The sequence below is a fragment of the Micromys minutus genome (assembly GCF_963924665.1).
Source record: "Micromys minutus genome assembly, chromosome: 2".
NCBI lineage: Eukaryota > Metazoa > Chordata > Mammalia > Rodentia > Muridae > Micromys > Micromys minutus.
The window spans coordinates 24,057,953-24,078,018 of NC_137971.1; the positions used below are offsets into that span (position 1 = coordinate 24,057,953).

The following is a 20,066-nucleotide window of genomic DNA, read 5'->3' on the forward strand; positions in this document are numbered from 1 at the left end:
GTTAAAAACTAAGTGGGAGAGCTGGAGACATGGTTCAGTAGTTAAGAGCACTGACTGCTCCTCCAAAGAACCAGTACTGATTCCTAGCACCCATGTGGCAGCTTACAACCAACCACCTATACCTCCAGTTTCAAGGGATCTGACATCGTCTTCTGGCCTTCATGGATACCCAGTGCACAGACAGTCATGCATGCATAAAACCTATACACATAAGATAATTTAAAAGAAAAAGGAAACTAAGGGAGTTACATAGATTCAAGAATGTGAAACAATAGAAAGTTTGTCTATCCCAATGATTAACTACAAGAGCTATAAACAGACTCAGTGGAATAAAAGAGCAGGAATCATATGAACAAACTGAAAAATGGGAAGCAAGAGAATGAAGGCAATGACAAGGACTGACAAGAAACTTGGCTAACATGGTAGGGGAGAGGGGTAAGGGGCAGGTAAGACTGAAAGGTCAAAGAATATTACACCTTCTTAAACTTATGACTATAACTGAATTGCAGGGTTTTCAGTAGTCTTATCTGGAGTTCTACAGTTGAATACTAGAGATGAAGTCTTGGAATACAGCCAGGCTGCAAGCTGTGGGCTGTATGTGTTGAAGAATAGAGAGTCGGAGGATACTCAACCAGCTGTTAGATTGAAGCACAAAGAACCGGGGGCTGAAGGGGGAAGGGAATTGAACTTTTAACAACTCATTGAGAGAAAAATATACTCAAAACATTTCAACCTAATACACTAATAGAATTCATTCTCTGGGCAGAGACTGCCCATGAATTTATCAGAAAGTTCACTATTTCAAGTAGCAGCAAAGTTTTAAGTAGTAATTACAATAAATTTTATTTTGCTAACACCTAGCAAGGACCTCCATAGTTCCACTTATATTAACATATAATCATATACTCTCAACCTTATTTTCTTTAAATATTTGAATTACCACTTTCAAATTTCACTGATGAATAGTATCTGAGTCAAATTTCTAATTTCTTAAATTATATTTTTCGTTTATATGCCAAATAAGGAGTATTCAGTTTTCATTGGTCAACATTAAGTGCCAATTTCTGTTGTATACAAAATTTTAGTACAGTTTACTTTGATTATTCTCCATCCTTCAAAAACTGCCTTAGAAGATAGACATTTCTATTTACATTCTAACACAATACTTGATAAAGGTATAATTGCCTGTGTTCCATCACACAATGCTGTAATATGGTAACATCTCCCCCAACCCCCCTTTTTTCCTTTTCTTTTTTTTTAATTGGATATTCTCTGTATTTACGTTTCAAATGTTATTCCCTTTCTCCCCACTCCGCTTTCCCTTCACTTCATGAAGGTGCTTCCTCTACCAATCACCCTCTCCCACCTCAGCATCTTGGCATTCCCCTACACTGGGAAAATGGGCCTTTACTGGACCAAAGGTCTCTCCTCCCACTGATGCCAGAGAATGCTATCCTCTGCTATATATGCAACTGGAGCCATGGGTACTCAATTGGTTGGTATTTGAGTCCCTGGGAGCTGTGGAAGGTTTGGCTGGTTGATAATGCTGTTTTTCCTATGGGGTTGCAGACCCTTTCAGCTCCTTCAGACCTTTCTCTAGCTCCTCCATTGAGGTCCCCATGCTCAGTCCATTGGATAAGTGTAAGCATCCTCATCTGTTAACAGTATGGCTCTGGCAGAGCCTCTCAGGAGACATCCACACCAGGCTCCTGCCAGTAAGTACTTCTTGACATCAGCAATAGTGACTGGGTTTGGTGGCTGCATTGGGGTGGGTCCCCTAGTAAGGCAGTCTCTGGATGATCTTCAATCCCTGCTCCTCTATTTGTCCCTTTATTTCCTCCTGTGAGTGCTTTGTTCTCCCTTCTAAGAAGGACTGAGGTATCCACATTCTGGCCTTCCTTCTTTTTGAGCTTCATAAGGTCTGTGAATTGCTTCATGGGTATTCAGAACTTTTTTGGACTACTGTCCACTTATCAGTGAGTACATACCATGAATGTTCTTTTGTGACTAAGGTACCTTGCTTAGAATGATAGCTTCTAGTTCTACCCATCTGCCTAGGAATTTCATGAAGTCATTGTTTTTAATAGCTGAGTAGTACTCCAATGTGTAAATGTACCAAAATTTCTGTATCCATTCCTCTGTTGAAGGACATCTAGGTTCTTTCTAGCTTCTAGCTATTAAGAATAAGGCTGCTATGAACATGGTGGAGCATGCATCCTTGTTATATGTTGGAGTGTATTTTTGGGTATGTGCCCAGGAGTGATATAGCTGGGTCCTCAGATAGTACTATGTCCAGTTTTCTGAGGAACCTCCCGACTGTTTTCCAGAGTGGTTGTACCAGCTCGAGATGTACTAGCAACAATGGAGGAGTGTTCCTCTTTCTCTGAATCCTCACCAGCATCTGCTGTCACCTGAGTTTTTGATCTTAGCCATTCTAACTGGTGTGAGGTGAAATCTCAGGGTTGTTTTTGATTTGTATTTCCCTGATTATTAGGGATGCTGAGTATTTCTTTAGGTGCTTTTCAGCCATTCGGTATTCCTCAGTTGAGAATTCTTTGTTTAGCTCTGTATCCCAATTTTTAATAGGATTTTTTGATTCTCTGGTGTCTAACTTCTTGGGTTCTTTGTATATATTGGATATTAGTCCTCTATCAGATGTAGCATTGGTAAAGATCTTTTCCCAATCTGTTGGTTGCTATTTTGTCCTTTTCAAAGTTTCTTTTGCCTTACAGAAGTTTTGCAATTTTATGAGGTCCCATTTGTCAATTCTTGATCTTAGAGCATTAGCCAGTGGTGTTCTGTTCAGAAATTTTCCCCCTGTGCCTACATATTCTAAGCTTTTCCCCACTTTCTCTTCTGTTAGTTTCAGTGTACCTGGTTTTACGTGGAGGTTTTTCATCCACTTGGACTTGAGCTTTGTACAAGGAGATAAGAACGGGTTGATTTGCATTCTTCTGCATGCTGTCAGTTGAACCAGCACCATTTGTTGAAGTTGCTGTCCTTTTTCCATTGAATGTTTTTAGTTCCTTTGTCAAAGATCAAGTGACTATAGGTGTGTGGGTTCATTTCTGGGTCTTCAATTCTATTCCACTGATCTACCTGTCTGTCTCTGTACCAATAACATGCAGTGTCTTTTTTTATCACTATTGATCTGTAATACAGTTTGACATCAGAGATGGTGATTCTCCTGGAAGTTCTTCTATTGTTGAGAATAGTTTTCGATATCCTGGGTTTTTGTTATTCCACATAAATTTACAAATTGCTTTTTCTAACTCTATAAAGAACTGAGTTGGGATCTTGATGGGGTTGCACTGAATCTGTAGATTTCTTTTGGCAAGAACGCCATTTTTTACTATGTTGATCTTTCCAATCCATGAGCATTGGAGACCTTTCCACCTTCTGAGATCTTCAATTCTTCAGCAACTTGAAGTTCTTGTCATACGGATCCTTCACTTGCTTGTTTAGGGTCACACCAAGGTATTTTTTATTGTCTGTGACTATTGTGAAGGGTGTTGATTCTCTAATTTCTTTCTCAGCCTCTTTATCCTTTGAGTAGAGGAAGGCTACTGATTTGTTCCAGTTAATTTTATATTTAGTCACTTTGCTGAAGTTGTTTATCAGCTCTGGTAGAATTTTTGGGATCACTTAAGTATACTATTATATCATCTGCAAATAATGGTATTTTGACTTACTCCTTTCCAATTTGTATCCCTTTGACTTCCTTTTGTTGTCTGATTGTTCTGGCTAGTACTTCCAGTGAGCAACCTATCTGGTCCTTGATTTTAGTGAGATTGCTTAAAGTTTCTCACCATTTAGTTTGATATTGGCTCCTGGTTTGCTGTATATTGCTTTTACTATGTTTAAGTATGGTATCCTCCCCTAACTTGCAGTCTCTGAAATAAAATATTTTAAATTGAATTTCTAGATATCTACAAAATCTAACCTTCAGCCTCAAGGAATCAGGATAGACTACCTATACCTATGATGGGTATAAAAACTACTCTTACAGAAGAAGAAATGATTTCCTGAGTTATTCAGTAAAGACTATTATGTCAAATGAGTAGTGTCTTTATGTTTTAAATTAAAATAAGCAATCCTTAAGATTTCTTGCTTTGTCAATATCTAAAATGAACTCTCCTATTTACCAATGAGGATCATATGAGACATAAGACTTCAAGTGTATTTAGAGTCTATAAAAGAACTATTTCAGGTCTTGAAATTAGGCAAAGATATGTTCTCTCTTTATGTTTTTTCCCCCATAGCTAAGATGTTAGATCTAAAGTACTAATTGTACAATCTTACTTTAAAATATGGAGTCAGCTACAAGTTGTAAACATTCTTCCTAAGCTGAATAGCACCAGCACCAAGTAGAATTTTAGTATGAGCCATATCTTTTAAAGAATACTAAGAAATAAAGATAACATTCTTTGAAATAATTTTTATTATTGCTTAATTGGTACAAGACTCACTGAAAATAGTTCATTTTTTTTAAAAAAACAAGACTCTAAGCCTAAACTAACATTATTTTCCACTATAAAGGTCACAATGCAATTAATCTAGCGACAACTATAACTGACCCCCATAGGCCTTAGTACTGAAGTACTGAGCTTTAGTGTTCACTGACCATCAGGAAGTAAAGTGGCCTCAGATTTACTTATTTGCTTCACAGCACACACGCACACACACACACAACACACACACACACACACACACACACACACACACACACACACACACACTGAAGCGGCAGCAAAGTACTTTCAGGCTTTATGCTTGTGTATATGTCTGTGCATATTTGTGCAGGTATACAAAGGCAAGAAAAGAGCATCAGATCCTCTGGAGCTGGAGTTATAAGTAGTTGTGAGCCATCTGACATGGATGCTGGAAAATGAATTTTAGTCCTCTAGAAGAACAATACGTGCTCTTAACCACTGAGCCGTCTCTCTAGATCCAAACTATTAGAATAAGGTCACAATTCTATAACTAATAATTAAGACTCATGTTGTTCTTTAATAAAAACATTAATTAACACCAAGTTGATTTTATTGCACCTTTAATAACTTTAAGAATCACTTTTCAATTCAGCCTAGTTAGTAAAATTTCAATTAGTTTTATATTTAAAGCATACATTCAACTATATTTATTCCGGTCTGTGATCCCCACACCTGCCCTCCTGGCACTGGGGATGGAAAATGACTTTGTGCATGCTAGTAAAGTGCTCTATCACTGGGCTACACCCCCAGCACAATCACATTCATCCAAAACAATATTTTACCTATGTCACACTGATTTCTCTTAATGTTGGGATATCAACTTAAAAATAACTAGTTATTTATACAAGGCCCACCATAAAACATTTTGTCCAGGGCTGGAGAGTTGGCTCAGTGATCAAAGAGCACTTGTTAATCTTGTAAAGGCCCAGGTTCAATTCCTACCACCACATGAAGGCTCACCAACCCCTTAGGCAAGCACAAAAATGGTATATACAAATGCAGACACATAAAATAATAAAAAAACACAAAAATATTTTAAAACAAAAATTTTATCTATACATATGACTATGATGTTTGAAAAAAATGTAGGTGAAAAACAGAATCCAAAGCTTCCCAGAGCCTTCTCAGCTTCACCCACTTCCTCATTCATCCACTGTTGATCATTTTCTTCTCAACTCTAAAAATAAGCAAGTTAATTTTAAAATGCAACACAGAAGTTGCTAATTTTGATAACACTAAGCTATATCTCCTATGAAGCTATTTTTCTTATTCAAAAAGAAATTCACATAAATTCTTATATTGAGTAGTTCAGAGTGCAAGGCATCCCTTAATTTAATTCTGTGTGGACTGGAAAGAAATGGATGGGTAAAGGCAACAGATGCAGAGGGCTGGTAAGAAAAGTGCCAAGATAATAGGAATAGTAAGGGCTGGCTGACTTATGATTTCTTACTACAGATGTAGCTTTATCATATGTATTATATCAATTTTCATATTTATTATGTGAGGTGGGTATTATTATTGTTTTCCTCATTTTATAGACAAAGATTAAAAATAGCAACATGGTCTCACAATTAATATTTTGGGGGCATTTTCTGGTTCACAATTTATAAGCATGTTTTTCTCCAACTGTTAAATATAGTCAAATTATTTGTGTTCTAAATCCTGAATTAAACATGGATGGGAAAATGAGCAGATGTGCATTTTGGCCTTGCAGCCAAAAAAAAAAAAAAAAAAAAAAAGTTGAGAGACTTTATGATCCACTTAAAATTAGACACCCAGAATATATATTTATATAGCTACCAGCCTTCTTTTCTTAACTGAAAACTCTTTAAGTACTATTTTAATCTCTCTTTAAGAGGTTATTTTTACTTTATCAGATGCTTTGTTTTATATAGAATTTAACTACATATTTATAACATTAAAACCAAATGATCATATATTCTAGATTATATTTACTTGACATAATAATTCCTACCTTTGGAAAAAAATTGAATTAATATGTTGCTGGACCACATTCTCTTTTCCAAATTGGGATCAGTGCTTTAGGTGGGGGCTCTTTGTGTCACATATTGCCATCAGAGAGGGACATAGAGAGCTCAGAATGGGGGAAAATAGATTTTAAAACAACCTCTGTACCTCAGTATTATTTTACCCTTTGGCAATATATACAAGAAATCTGACTCAAACATCTGTTCCAGAAAACAAGATAACAATCTATATACTAGGTTGCTGTGTGATTGCTGTTGATTGTATTAACTGACTAAATGACACATGACACATGAAAAATGCATAGTGCAAGATATGTACTCAACGATTACATCTTATATGTATGATTTTTTTTTGAGAAAGAGGAGACAGAAGACTGACTGACAGACTGACTGACTGACAGACTGACTCATTATGTAGTTCCGACTTTCCTACAGCTCAAGAGATGAAGATCTCCCAAAAGTGTGAGGCTGGAAGCATGGACCACTAAGCCAGGTCATGTATTTTCAAAAAAAAAAATGTTCAGTTTACTAAATTATATAAAATAGATTCACCATCATTTTTTCATTCTCTCCCAACATCACCTCATTTAGAATATAATACACTTTTGGCACAAGAGGTTACATATGTAAGACTGTTCAAAATGCTAAGTTCAGCGAAGTTTAGAGAAGCACACACACACAAACTTTTTTGAAAATGTTACTGGCATATTAAAAAAAATGCCTCTTCCTCCTCTTCTTCATTTTCCTTTTTCTGCCTTCTTCTTCCTTTCATCCATCCTCCTCCTCTTTCTCCTGAGAAACCTTTTATAGAACTAAGTCTTTTTTCCCCTGTATCAATCCTTGTATCTTTCATTCCTGTCACCTAGGTTCCACACTGTGGGTTCTTCTACCCTGTACAGTTTATCCTGTGGTAAACACTCCAATGGATGTGCTCATCATCTCAAGCATGACCACAACCCTCCTTCCTTCACTTTCTTCCTCCTACTTCCTCCAGTTTAACTACACACTAGCAGCAATTTTGTTATGTTGTTCCTCTATTCAAGGAATTCCAAAGGCTTCCCATTAACCACAGGGGAAATGTCTCACCTTCTCCAGCCCCCATGTATCCTTACATACCTCCCACAAGTCCCCAGCTTGTTTCCATTGGGCTTGCTTTATTTTTCCCTAATTAATTTTTCCCTTTAAGGCCACTGGAGTTATTTCCCCACTATTTACACATTTACTTTTGCTTATTCAGATCCTATCATTCCTTCAATGGCTACTCAGCTTAAATAATTACCTTTACTTCAAGGCCTTTCTTCACGGTTCTGAGCACATGGGTCATCTCCATATTGCAAACTATTTCAGTAGCTTATTATGGCCTTTTTTTTTTTTTAAGAGCTCCAGTGGGCTTTTATTGAGATCGATTAACAAAAAGAAGTAACATTTTATCAACCATCTTTTCTGAACCATGTATAAACTCTGGAAAGACTCGGGTCCATAGACACATACATACAATGTAAGACATCTCAACAAAAACATACTACACACCCCTCTGAACATTTGCCAATTAAACAAAAAACCAAATTTCCCCTAATGTTTTCAAAATTTAAAGTTTCCGCTGTTTCAAGTGGAACTGGTCCTGTGTAACTTGAGACATTAGAATTATTATGGCTTTTACATATTGATTTGTTCTTTACACATTAGCCCTGAATCACCTGATTTAGCATATTCTAGTTAAGCCTTGTCTGTGTTTTCTACCCCAGTGAGTACAGAGCTAAGCATAACATATGTTCAGTGACTAGTAGTTCCATCTTGGTCCAGAGGTTCCAGCAAGCCCATTTACACACAGCACAAACTTGTCACTCTTGTCCTCTGAATATACCTTGTGTTTACCCTCAAACTCTTCTCCTACCTACTTGACAACATAGTTCCTAAAATTTATCTTTTTTTGAATCTATATTTTATTTCTTGGTATAGCCCATTCCAGGGAAAATCTTTCCTGTTCAGTTCATTAAATACTGAAGGAAGCAATAAAACTCGTCCCCACTTGCCACCCATGGTAAATTGTGCATCTCCTTCGTGTATTTTCTTCTTTATTTACCATGTTTTTGTAGTATTTTTATTATATTACTAATGTATGTATTTGTCTTTATTTTAATCTGCCAACCTTAGTGAATTCAGTATGTCTAATTTCCATAATCTGGGGCTTCTTCAGCATCTCTCACTGAGCTACTTTAACAGCCATTCCCTTCAGTAATCCCCATCCCCATCTTTCTTTCTTCCTTCTTTTTCTTTCTTCCTTCCTACCTACCTTCTTTTTTTCTTAATCATGTCATTCATTTACATTTCAAATGATACCCCACTTCCTGGTTAGCCCTCTACCAGCCTCCCATCCCACATCCACTCTCCCCCCTACCCTTTGCCTGTATAAGGGTACTCCCTCACCAACCAACACTCTCCTGCCCCACTGCTCCACCATCCCCCTACACTGGGGCATCAAGCCTCCCCAGTACCAAGGACCTCCCCTCCTGTTGCTGTCGGGCAAGGCCATCCTCTGTTACATATATACTGCAGCCATGGATCCTTCCAGGTATGCTCCTTGGTTGGTGGTCAGGCCAGCCTATGCTGTTCTTCCAATGGGGTTGTAGTTCCCCTCCTCTCCTCCAGTCCTTCTGCCAGCTCCCCCACTAGGTTCCCTGAGCTCCTTCTGATGGTTGGCTTCAAGGATCCACATCTGCATGGTCAGTTGCTGGCCAGACTTCCTCAGGACCCACCACACTAGGTTCCTGTCAGCAAGCACCCCTTTACCATGGTAACATTGTTGGGTTTGATATCTGCAGACATGATGGATCCCCAGGTGGGGCAGTCCCTGATTGGCCCTTCCTTCAGTCTCTGTTCTTTTTTTTTTTTTTTTTTGTCTCTGTTCTTCTTTTGAACAGGAACATTTCTGTTAAAAATTTTGAGATGGGTGGGTGTACCCATCCCTGGACAGGGGCTATGCCTATCTGCTGGAGGAGGTCTCTACAGGATCTATCCTCCCCTTCTCTGTGCATTTCAGATAAAGTCATCCCATTGGGTTCTGGGACCCTCCAGTTGGTTATCCCCAGGTCCTCATCCCCCCAGCTACATATTTTTGTTTGATTTCCTGACCCTTTGTACCTCTCTTACATCTCCTCTAGGTCTTGATGCTGCCCCTTATTTCCTCCCCCTTCTTTCATAGAACCACTTTAACAGCTATTCCTAAACAGATCTGGGGTGAGGGTGTAGTTTTAAAATACGGATTGCTGAGCTGTGTTCATAGCTTTTAATTCAGTACATACAGCATCAGTGTTCACTCTTAGTTATACCAAGGAATTAAAAGAAAAATATGTCTCCATTCTCAGAAATGCTGATTTAAAAAGCTTGTATTTGGGCAGTTGTAGTGTTTCCCAGTTGATTTTACTGTGCATAAAAGATTGAAAACTGGTTTCTTAGGGTGGGATGTCAGTCAGGACCTCAACATCCTACTATGGTCAGTCTCCTTTGAGACCTTTTGAATGGAGCTTGGCATAGAGGTAGTATCAGAATTTATCAGTTTCTAGCATTCTCTCTCCCATTCTGGCACCCCTCTTTAAACATTCAAAATCTAGCTTAAACCTTTTAGTTTTATTTAGGATCAGCATAATCTGGCCTCTTCATTTTAGTGAGCTATCACTCTTGTTTCCACACCGTCATAACCATGGCACACTAACTTTTCTAGAAAAGCCATGATTACAGGGCCACCTGAATTGAAATATAAGCTCAAACTGAAAAGACAGAGCTATTAATTTAGACAAAAGTCCCCCCAAAGTTACTGATGTCAATTACAATACTAAACAAACCTTGAGTTCTGCTTAAGCCCTACAGAGTCTAAAAATAAACTAGGAGGCCACAAACTATCTTTCCCTGTCCACCATACTCCATTAAGCCTTCTCCACTCCACTGGAGAATTCGATCATCCCAGATGCCCTGGCTTTCCTGATCTTCAGATGATAGCATATTTTCCCCCTTGGGTTTTTTATTGTGATGTCTCAAAATTTCAGCTCTGAAAATCTTGAAAAATGAGCATACATGCTTGCACTGTTTTCTTTAAAGTTCCATTGAAAAGCCCAACAGTGGTATCAATGTCAAAAGACATTTTAAGGCACCACCAGAAACTGCCTCAGAATCCCAAGTTCTAAACTGTTTTTATCCTCAATGTTTCTTAAAGATTTAAAAATTTCTTAAACTATAGTCTTTTTGACTAGTCCATAATCCTGGGAAAAAAAAGCCTCTGCAATTTATTTGGTAGCAAAAAAAAAAAAAAAAAAAAAAAAAAAAAAAAAAAAAAAATGTGAATGTGACTTGAAATGGCATAAGGCAAGTAACAGTGTTTTAATCTTATTCTATTTAACATTACGTTGTCACCGTTTTAAATACTAGTGATGCTGGGAAATTGGCCAGGACTTCACTGTAGGTATTACATGTAGTAATACTTAAAAAGATTACTTTCTTTAAAAATCTGAAAAACCTGAAATTACTAAGACCTACAGGCTTCAGATAACAAATGTTAGACTTCTTCCATTCACACTGCATCAGCTTCTGTAAGTTCCAAACCTTTCTTTCAGTTACACTGAAATTATATAATCAATAACAGATATTATTATTATGGGCACCTGGGGTGAGGACTGATACCAGCTGTTACCCCTGACCTCCATACATGGAGACCCACAGCTACACGTTTACACACACTAGACACATACAAACGAACCACATTGGCATTAAGATGTCCTACCTGATAAGCACTGAAAACCCTAGGCACCAACAGACTATAATATGAATGAGAAACTGCTTCAAAGCATCTCCCAAGGTAATCCCTAACTACAGTTTCAATTTACCAATCAGCTGTAGCTGTGCTTTTAAATGTGTGTCATTGCTGTCCACAATGTGCTGCACAGGCTTAGGATAAGAGTTGTCTTCAACAATTTCCAGTTATTACAGGCTTCAGACATTTTTGAAAATCCTACCAAGTCATACCATTATTCTGGTACTAATAGTTCATACAGAAGAGTGAGCTATTTTAGTAAATTCTTAAGTCATTTAGGAGGGTGGCTTCTAGAAACCAATTGCAATTAGAAATTTTAAAAATGTATATCTTAAACTTTTACTATTTTGTCACGTACAGATGAGTTGACAAGTCATAATCTTTAAATACATGAAAGCAAACTTGCCCGAAGTATTTAAAGAGTCAAATAAAAATGTCAAAACCAGAGGTTAATTATAAAGCAACCAGACTCACAACCACTAAGTACAAACGGGGAAGGAAGAAAGGGGATGATGTCCCATGACATCATTTGGCAGTTTGAAGGATGAGAGCGCCTTCCAAATAACTGTTCCAAAATCCAGCTGGGAAATCGCCCCGGTTAAGCTTAGATAGCCGAGTTTTAAATTAAGGAGAGAGAGAGAGAGAGAGAAAACAAACAAACAAACAAACAAAAAAAAAAAAACCCCCCAAAAAATAAAAACCCTCTCTCCTTCAAGTCACATGTCAGAACCATATGAAAAAAAAAAAAATAATAAAAGCACCCAGGGACGCTTCTGCCTCCCACTACCCCGATAGCAACGGGAAGGTTAGAATTAGGCGGAAACTCGCCTCAGAGACTGTTCACCTGAGGGGAGAGAGGAGCGCTAAAGCGAAGGGAAGCGCTACCTCGGCAGGTTTTCCCTCCGCGTGAAAACCTCACTGACGCCCAACTGACACCTCTGCCCGTCCAACAGAGGATGCCGACCCTCGGGAGAAAGTCGGGAGCCAGACCCCCCACACCCGGAAAACAAACGCCCAGAGTCGGGCAGCGGACCACACTCCCGGAGCGTGGAAGGCGCGGTTCCCAAGTGGTGGTCCTATGCCCTCGAGGCGCGACCTCCCTGGCGCGGTCCCCTCTCCAGGCCGCCTGCACCCGCCGCCCGGGCGCCCCCCGGGTCCCCGCCGCACCTACCGCGGCTGCGCCGGCCGTCACGATGGGCGGCAGCTTCTCGCGCTCCGGCTCTTTCCCCTTCCTCTCCTCCGAGGCGGCCGCGGCCACCGCCGGCGGCGCTCCGGGCGAGAGATCCCGAGCCGCCTCACTCATGTCTGGCCGGGCGGACGAGGCGCGAGGCGGCAGCCGCAGCCGGACTGCAGCCGGGGCGGGCGCTGCTGCTGCCGCGGCCGCGAGAGGGCTCCTTCCAACCGCCGCCGCCGCTCCGCCCCCGCCCCCGCGCGCCCGCGCGTCCGGATGTCGGCGCGCGCGCGCGCCCGCAGCCCACCGCGCGCGTCCCCGGGCCGGCCGCCCGGCTCCGCCGCCCCTGCGCGCGCCGCTCCCGCAGGTCGTTCCGGGGCTCAGCCCGCGGCCCCGCGTCACGCGCGAGGACCGATGAGGAGAGGGCGCGGGGCGGGAGGTGGGGGGCGCCCGGCCGCCATGTTAGTTGCGGTTCGGCGTGGGAGGGCCTGGACTCCGGAGGGCGACGGGCCTGTGAAGGATGAGACAAGCATACTAACCCGAGCTTGCCCTTCACCTGGAGTGGCGGGTGAGCCGGGGACCTCTGGTCCAGCTGGTGGCCTTTGACCTTTAAACTCCTCAGCGCTCCGGAAGCCGACTGGGGTCACGTCTGCCCCTTGACCTTTCCTGCCCGGGAGACCGCTTACCTGAGCGCCCGTATGATTAACCCTTGCCCCGTACGTCCTGTCATGGCCTCAGCCTACCTACGGGAGAGACGAGCTTAGGGTCGGGAGAGGACAAAGCTGCACCGTGCTCCCCTCCCACACACACACCAGGGCAGGACGGCCAGGCCACACTTTCCATTTCTGAGCCGCAGTCCCTCATGACTGCCAAGTCCGCCTCTCCCTTCCCTGCCCACGCGCCTACATTTTGCTCTCTTTCCCCCGTCCTTCGTTCCCTCTAATCCCTTGTCCCCTTCCGTTTATAAGTTACAGATGGACATATCCAAAATGCTGAGTAATCCATAATGAAGCTCGTAATAAATTCAGGGTAAGAACGTTAAAACTGAATTACTTTAAACCGAGATGTTAAAATATCCCCACCTCCACCACCCAACGACGTAGACAATTTCCTTTCTCCTCGCCCCCTCCTTTTCCTTTTATCAGTCTGCTGGAATGGCAGACACCTGCTGATGGAGGAGAAGGGAAGGAGGAAGTATTCACTGTACCACTTACTAAAAATAGAGAATTTCTCGACATTGAGGTCTTCGGAATTTTAGTTGAGACTTCGCTATTTTATTCATGGTGAAGTGAGTTTTCTAATCCAAGGATACTCAGATCCAAATACAAGAAGCAAGACTGTCTCTGAAACAAACTCAAGGGGGATTTGGGAGAGAATGTCATTTTATATAATTCAGAGTCGGTAGAACTAAATAAATAGGTACAGTTCTTCACGGCATCAGGCTGGTTTTCAAGCCCAGAATTTGTAGCAAGCAATGAAGTGAATAGGACAGTGCCTACTGTATTCCTTTGGAAAGGATACATTTTGCTTGTATTTATGGGATTGTTTTAATATCATTGCTGTCACCAATATTTCTCTATTAACAAAGTGTGGGATAAGTGTCATAAAGTAGTATCATAAAGTAGCCAAGTATTTCAGTCCTGATAATCTCTAGAGCCATATGGCATAGGCAACACTTTGTAGCATCCTTTTCTGTCTCCTTCTTCTTGAATTTTTGTTTTTTGACCTCTCTTCTTAAATCTCTGGACTATCTGATAGACATCTGTTTTCTTTTAGCAGGTCAGGGTGCTGAAAACTGTAACAAATATTGCAAAGCTAACCCTTTATTTTAAGTACATTTCAAGATGTACTAAGCTACTGTGTCTAGACTGGTAGAATAAATTATGAAATGGTGGTGGATTATCTTTCCTATTGTCTTCAACTAAATTTAGCAATTTGCTATTAAAATACTTGGATCAGAAATGAGCTGGATTGCATGCCTTATGCTTTCATTTTTCATGTGTGAGACAAAATAAAAGTGTGTCTGTACATCTAGTCACATTCAATAGAACAAAAATATTTAGATATTGGCAAAAAACTGGCAAGTCAGAAATGTTCATTTCTACTGCATCAGACAAGATAAGCCAACTGAAACAAGCCCATTGGCTTTTTCTCCCAGGAGTTCTACATAGGAAAGATAAGCAATGTGGTGAATTCTTTTCCACCTAAAGTCTCTTTCATACAAGCCCCAGGTAGGACTGGGAGGTAGATGGGGGTACTCTTGGTGAGCTAGAATGATAACTCCACAGGAACTTGGAGGCTTGTAAGGCACAAAAAACTTTGTGTGTGTGTCCACTGGATCTGGGGTTGAGGGAGTCAGAGTCCTGGTTGTTCTGTATGAAGGTCAAGTACAAACTCATTAGCCTTGGAAGAAGTGGGGACCTTCCTAAGTCCAGATGTAACTGGACTTGATCAATCAGTTTTCCATCTGAATTTAGGAAGGTGAAAGACCTAAAGAGGAACAGGGTTTCGGGGGCAATGAAATGGGATTTAGAGATGTTATTTCCAAAGAGGAATGTCAAAGATATAGTTGGAAGGCACGAGAAGTCTAACTGACAGAGCACCCCTTTAATTACACCCCTTTAATTACACATGATAATAATAATGTACTGAACAACAGCAGAAATTGGTTCTGAAAGAGCATTTTAAAACAGCTCCTAGCCAATCATTATGATCATGTGGTCTGTTTTAAATGTGTGCTTTACTTTGTCTTACTTTTAAAGTTCTGTCAAATGAATTTGTCATGTGATGTGCCTCGTTGCACACATGGAGGTCAGAAGGCAGAGTGAGTCAGTCCCTGAGGATCGAGCTCAGGTGTCAAGCTAGGCAGCCATCATCCTAATCTAGTGAGCCATCCCATCAGCCTTGCGATACACTTTTTAAGGAAAGCGTCTTTTTATATTCCAATTGAGTATTGGTCCTGAAGTAGTGAAGTTGGTAAATGTACTTCTTTTAACTGCATTGGTATACTTCCTCACATACAATGACTGTAACTTTTTGGAGGAAAAAGCACCCAATCTATTTCATTACAGAAGAAAGTAGGACACACTGGCTGTCAAAATGAAGCAAACAAGCAGTAAAGGTCCTGTTCAACTAGAGATGTTCTCTAAGACTTTGTTCGGGACCTTCAGACTGTCTCCCGTAACAATTTCTGTTCTCATATTCCCAAAGATACGGCATTTCTAACTTATTAAAGGCAAAAGCCAAAACTGTACACAGACAGTTTTAAACCTGAGCAACCATTCTTTAGACATTGTCAAATGGTGAGATAATCATAAATGAAAAAAAATGTGAAGTTTAGGGTGCGGGGTAAGAAGATGAAGAGGATCTGGGAGGAATAGGAGCAGGGGAAAGAATATGACCAAAATATGTTATATAAAAGAGTGTAATACTAATGCATGATAGTGGGTTAGTGATGACTTAGGGAGAGGCCAGCGGATGCAGGGATGGAAAGGACAGAGTTGGAAGAATGACAAAGCCATGTTTGTAATAGAAGATGGACTGAATTGCAGTGGCCATATTCGCCTGTGTGTTTGTGTGTGTGTGTGTGTGTGTGTGTGTGTGTGTAAGAGAGAGAGAGAGAGAGAGAGAGAGAGAGAGAGACCTGTGGGTGAGCTGTATAAAATGGAAATATGATTCAAATGTATAAAACTGTTTAGAAAGACTTAGTGCAGCAAATGAGAACAAAAAGAGGATGGAATTTTTGAAAGGATACAGTGTTGCATAGATTTAAGACTGAGGAGTGCAGTGACCTTCAAGCCTAGCACTTTTAAACTAGATGGCCTTTGTCAGGGACTCCTCAATGCCCTCAGCATCTTAAAGCTTACACTTGTCTGCCTTGGGTCTGACCTTCAGTTTCTTATCTACTCTAATTGCCACCAGAACGACCTCTTTATATATACACAATTCTTTGCTGGTCCTTTGTTTAAAAATGCCTCAATAACTTTTCAAAGCCTTTACAATAAAAATCCAACCCCCCTGCTCCGGCATTCACCTGAATTCTTTGCAAAGAGGGATTTTCAGAATGCCCTAATTAGAGTCATATTTTTTTCTTTCTGCTCCCAGAACATACTGTACATATTTACTTGGTATTCACAGACAACACTGCGTCTTTGTTATTTGTCCCACAGTAAATTGACGGAGAAGAGGGAAAGCACCATGTCTAATTACTCCTTGAATCCCCACCTGCAGGGGGCGTACTATCTAGGGTTGCTGTGGAGGTAACTCAATAAGCTCAGATTAGCAAAACAAGATGTTTCTGTAACAAGGCTTGCAAAGGCACTCTGATTCTGTTCCCAAAGAGGAATTAGAAAAATACTCTGCATGGTAGGCTACACTCATGTAGAGAATTGGATCCCAGTATTGCTGCTTTTCAATTTTAAGTCTTATTAATTCATTTTGGGAACAAGTCTTGCTTCATAGCCCAAGCTGCTCCAGAACTCACTATGAAGACCAACCTGATTATCAAACGTATGTTAATTTCCCTATCTCTGCTTCCCAACCACCGCGGCATTGCTTCTTTAGCATCTCAATTGTAAGAGCAAGGCTATTAACAGATCTTTCCCTAGAGCTAGAAATGGCCCATATCTATGCTGGTCCATGGAGCAGCTACTAAGTTGGTTTCCTATCTGAATATTTATGTGTGACTGGTGGTTCTAGAATAATATCTCGCTTATGAACGAGCTCCTCAAATTTGTGGGCCTTATCTAAATGGCTCCACGTTTGATTTTATTCTTCCAAGTATAGGCAAGCCAACCTTCATCAAAGGCGTAGAGACAGATCTATCTAAAGGCTCTGACAAGTCTAAGAAGCTAAATTACTCCTCACTTTCAGGATGTCTTTTAAGACATGTACTGTTTTCACAGGAGTTTGCATTTATGGCTAAAGCAAATTACATTTGACTACATCTTATATTTGCTAATGCTATGGGGAAACGATCTAAACTGAATATATTAACAGCACAAAATGTTGAGATGCTGTACCCATTTTCAAGTTGATTCCCGTTACTTTCCTTAGACTCTCCTAAAGGGATGTGCGTGTTGCGTGTACATGTATGTCTACATGTGTGTTCATGTGTATACCTATAATTATATATTACATATACCTAGTAAAGGGTTCTCCTTGAATACCACATGTATAATTCTAATTCTCTTACCGCATTGATATTTATAATTTCTAAATCTTAAACCCTATTTTACACTTTTTTTTACTTGCAAGAGATAAAAACAACTATAAAATAATAAATGACAAATCAGAAGGACCCTGTACAGAATGTGCCTATTTATAGTTTTTTAATAAAAAATAAATATCCTTAAGTAGTTTAAGACATCAAAACAAATCAATAGGGCAGCTACTGGTGTTCCTTTTTCCTCGTCTTGTTAGAGATGCTCAATTAAAACTTTTTTCCTCTGGACTTCCTTTTAGCTACTGATGAGAATGTGGCTTAATTCTGATCAATGATGCATGCTTTCGCAGGATTCTGGATCATGGTAGAAACTGAAACTAATATACCGGCTCTGACTGCTTGTATTTGCTCTTCAGTTCCATCCATGCCTTCTTAGATGCCCTGCTCATCATTTTCCATTAAACATATTACTGTTGTTCTCAACATGTGTTTGCGTGTATATAAACACAACACATATATACCACACACACATACCACACACACACACACACACACACACACACACACACACACGCACATACACACACACACACATACAGGTACAAACACACTCCACAAACATATATATGTACAAACTCCACAAGCACGAGTTTCTCAATTTCATCTTAATTTCCCTCAAGCCATTCCGTTAGTTCAATTTTGACTGATACAGCTTGTTTCAAGTCATTGCTCTCATTAAGTAAATCATTTTAACTGTATCTGTGTTATAGTTCAGAAAATCCAACAACCTTTAGAAAACACTGAACTTCCTTATTCATAGTTAGAAAAGACACCTATGGATTTTTAACTCCATGCATTGGAAATAATGAGCTGTGAAAAATTGACTTTAGTTCTATCATTTGCAATTTTTAACTAGTGTATATGGCTTTGGCAAAATTACTCTCTGAGTTAGTTTCCTTACACTTGAATAAGTGTCACAACGAAAAGTGAGAAACGTGCAAAAGGACTTTGTGAGCTGTGGTGCATTTTAATAACTGCAAGTTAATGGGCACCGCTGGGCACCAAAGGATAAGCACTTCCAGCTGACTGGCAGTTTCATTCGCTTCAGAGTTCCACTTTAGCAGGTGTCATTGCAGAAAAGTCTTGTTTCCATTCTATAGGTTAGAGAAATAAAAGGTCACATCTGGAAGACCGTTCGTCCAAAGTCATTTTTTCACTCTCCAGGTTTGTTGAAAAATAGTTTGTTGAGGCAAGGCTGATAGAAAATTATGTATTTAAAGATATATAATGTGCTGTTGTGATTCACATATGCGTACATACACTTTGTGAACTTGCCAGTAAATCCCCCAAATGAGGGACAAGAGATGCACAGGCACAGGAAGCATTTAGATTATTAAATAGGCAAGAGCAAAAAATAACCTCTTTGTGTTATATTTTCATGTTAAGACATTAAATAGGTTTCTGGGCCCCAGGGTCTGCACCGAAACATGGCAGAAGCTGGGTCCAAGTCAGTGCTGTTCGTGTGTCTCGGTAACATTTGCCAGTCACCCTTTGCAGAAGCAGTGTTCAGGAAACTGGTCACTTATGAAAAGGTTTCAGATAACTGGAGGATAGACAGTGCGGCTACATCCACCTATGAAGTGTGGAATCCCCCTGACTATCGAGGGCAGAGCTGCATGAGAAAACACAGCATCCACATGCATCACGTTGCACGGCAGATTACAAGAGAAGACTTCGCCACATTCGATTATATACTATGTATGGGATGAAAGCAATCTGAGAGATTTGAATAGAAAAAGTCATCAAGTTAAAAACTGCAAAGCTAGAACTGAGCTACTTGGGAGCCATGATCCACAGAAACAGCTCATTGTTGAAGATCCCTGTTATGGCAACGACTCTGACTTTGAGGTGGTGTCCAGCAATGCCTTAGGTGCTGCAAGGCCTTCCTGGAAAAGACTCCCTAGCTGGTCCTACCCACCAGCCACCATTGAGCAACTCACTCACTACTGCTATGCCCAAGGATGGTAGCAGTCCCATCCCCCACCTCTCTTTTCAGCTGACTTACTGTATATTAGAAGAGTTTGAACTCAGACACATTGAGGGTATCAGGTATTGGAGAGGGAGAAGCTGGATGTGATGATGGGCCCGGAACTCCAGCAGGCCATCCTGGGCTATACAGTGACACCCGGTCTGAAGAAGAAATAAAAATAATAAAAGATGAGAGCCATGGATTGGTAAAATTAACAACTTTAATCTTGGTTTTTGTGTAGTCTTTTTTTTTTTTTTTTTTTTTTTTTTGAGCTTTGTTCCTGTTTGAGCCACTTTGCTTTAAAAAAAAAATAAGTGTGCTTAAATAGTGAGTTTGTAAGTGTTCTGTATCAACATTTTATAAAGTGTCAGGCAAGCATAAGTAATTTTAGTGTATTTTCAGAAAAGGGACCTCAAA

The 20,066-nt window shown here is 40.3% G+C and overlaps 1 protein-coding gene and 1 pseudogene across 4 annotated transcripts in view; one reads left to right on the forward strand and one right to left on the reverse strand.

Annotated features, from left to right (window-relative positions):
• The window catches only part of HECTD2 (HECT domain E3 ubiquitin protein ligase 2), a gene marked incomplete at its 5' end in the record, with an annotated part of 63,247 nt that extends 50,659 nt beyond the window's left edge, over window positions 1–12,588 (reverse strand). For all 3 annotated transcript variants that reach the window (XR_013974931.1, XM_080911961.1, XM_080911960.1), the window contains one exon: window positions 12,457–12,588. Coding sequence is in view for 2 of the 3 variants with exons in the window: in XM_080911961.1 (XP_080768087.1) it covers window positions 12,457–12,588 (132 nt within the window). The remainder of the gene's footprint in view (window positions 1–12,456) is intronic.
• Window positions 12,589–19,107: 6,519 nt separating this feature from the next.
• Window positions 19,108–19,584, forward strand: LOC308417028 (low molecular weight phosphotyrosine protein phosphatase-like; annotated as a pseudogene). The gene has a single exon. The product of its transcript is annotated as a low molecular weight phosphotyrosine protein phosphatase-like (transcript).
• Window positions 19,585–20,066: the final 482 nt, after the last annotated feature.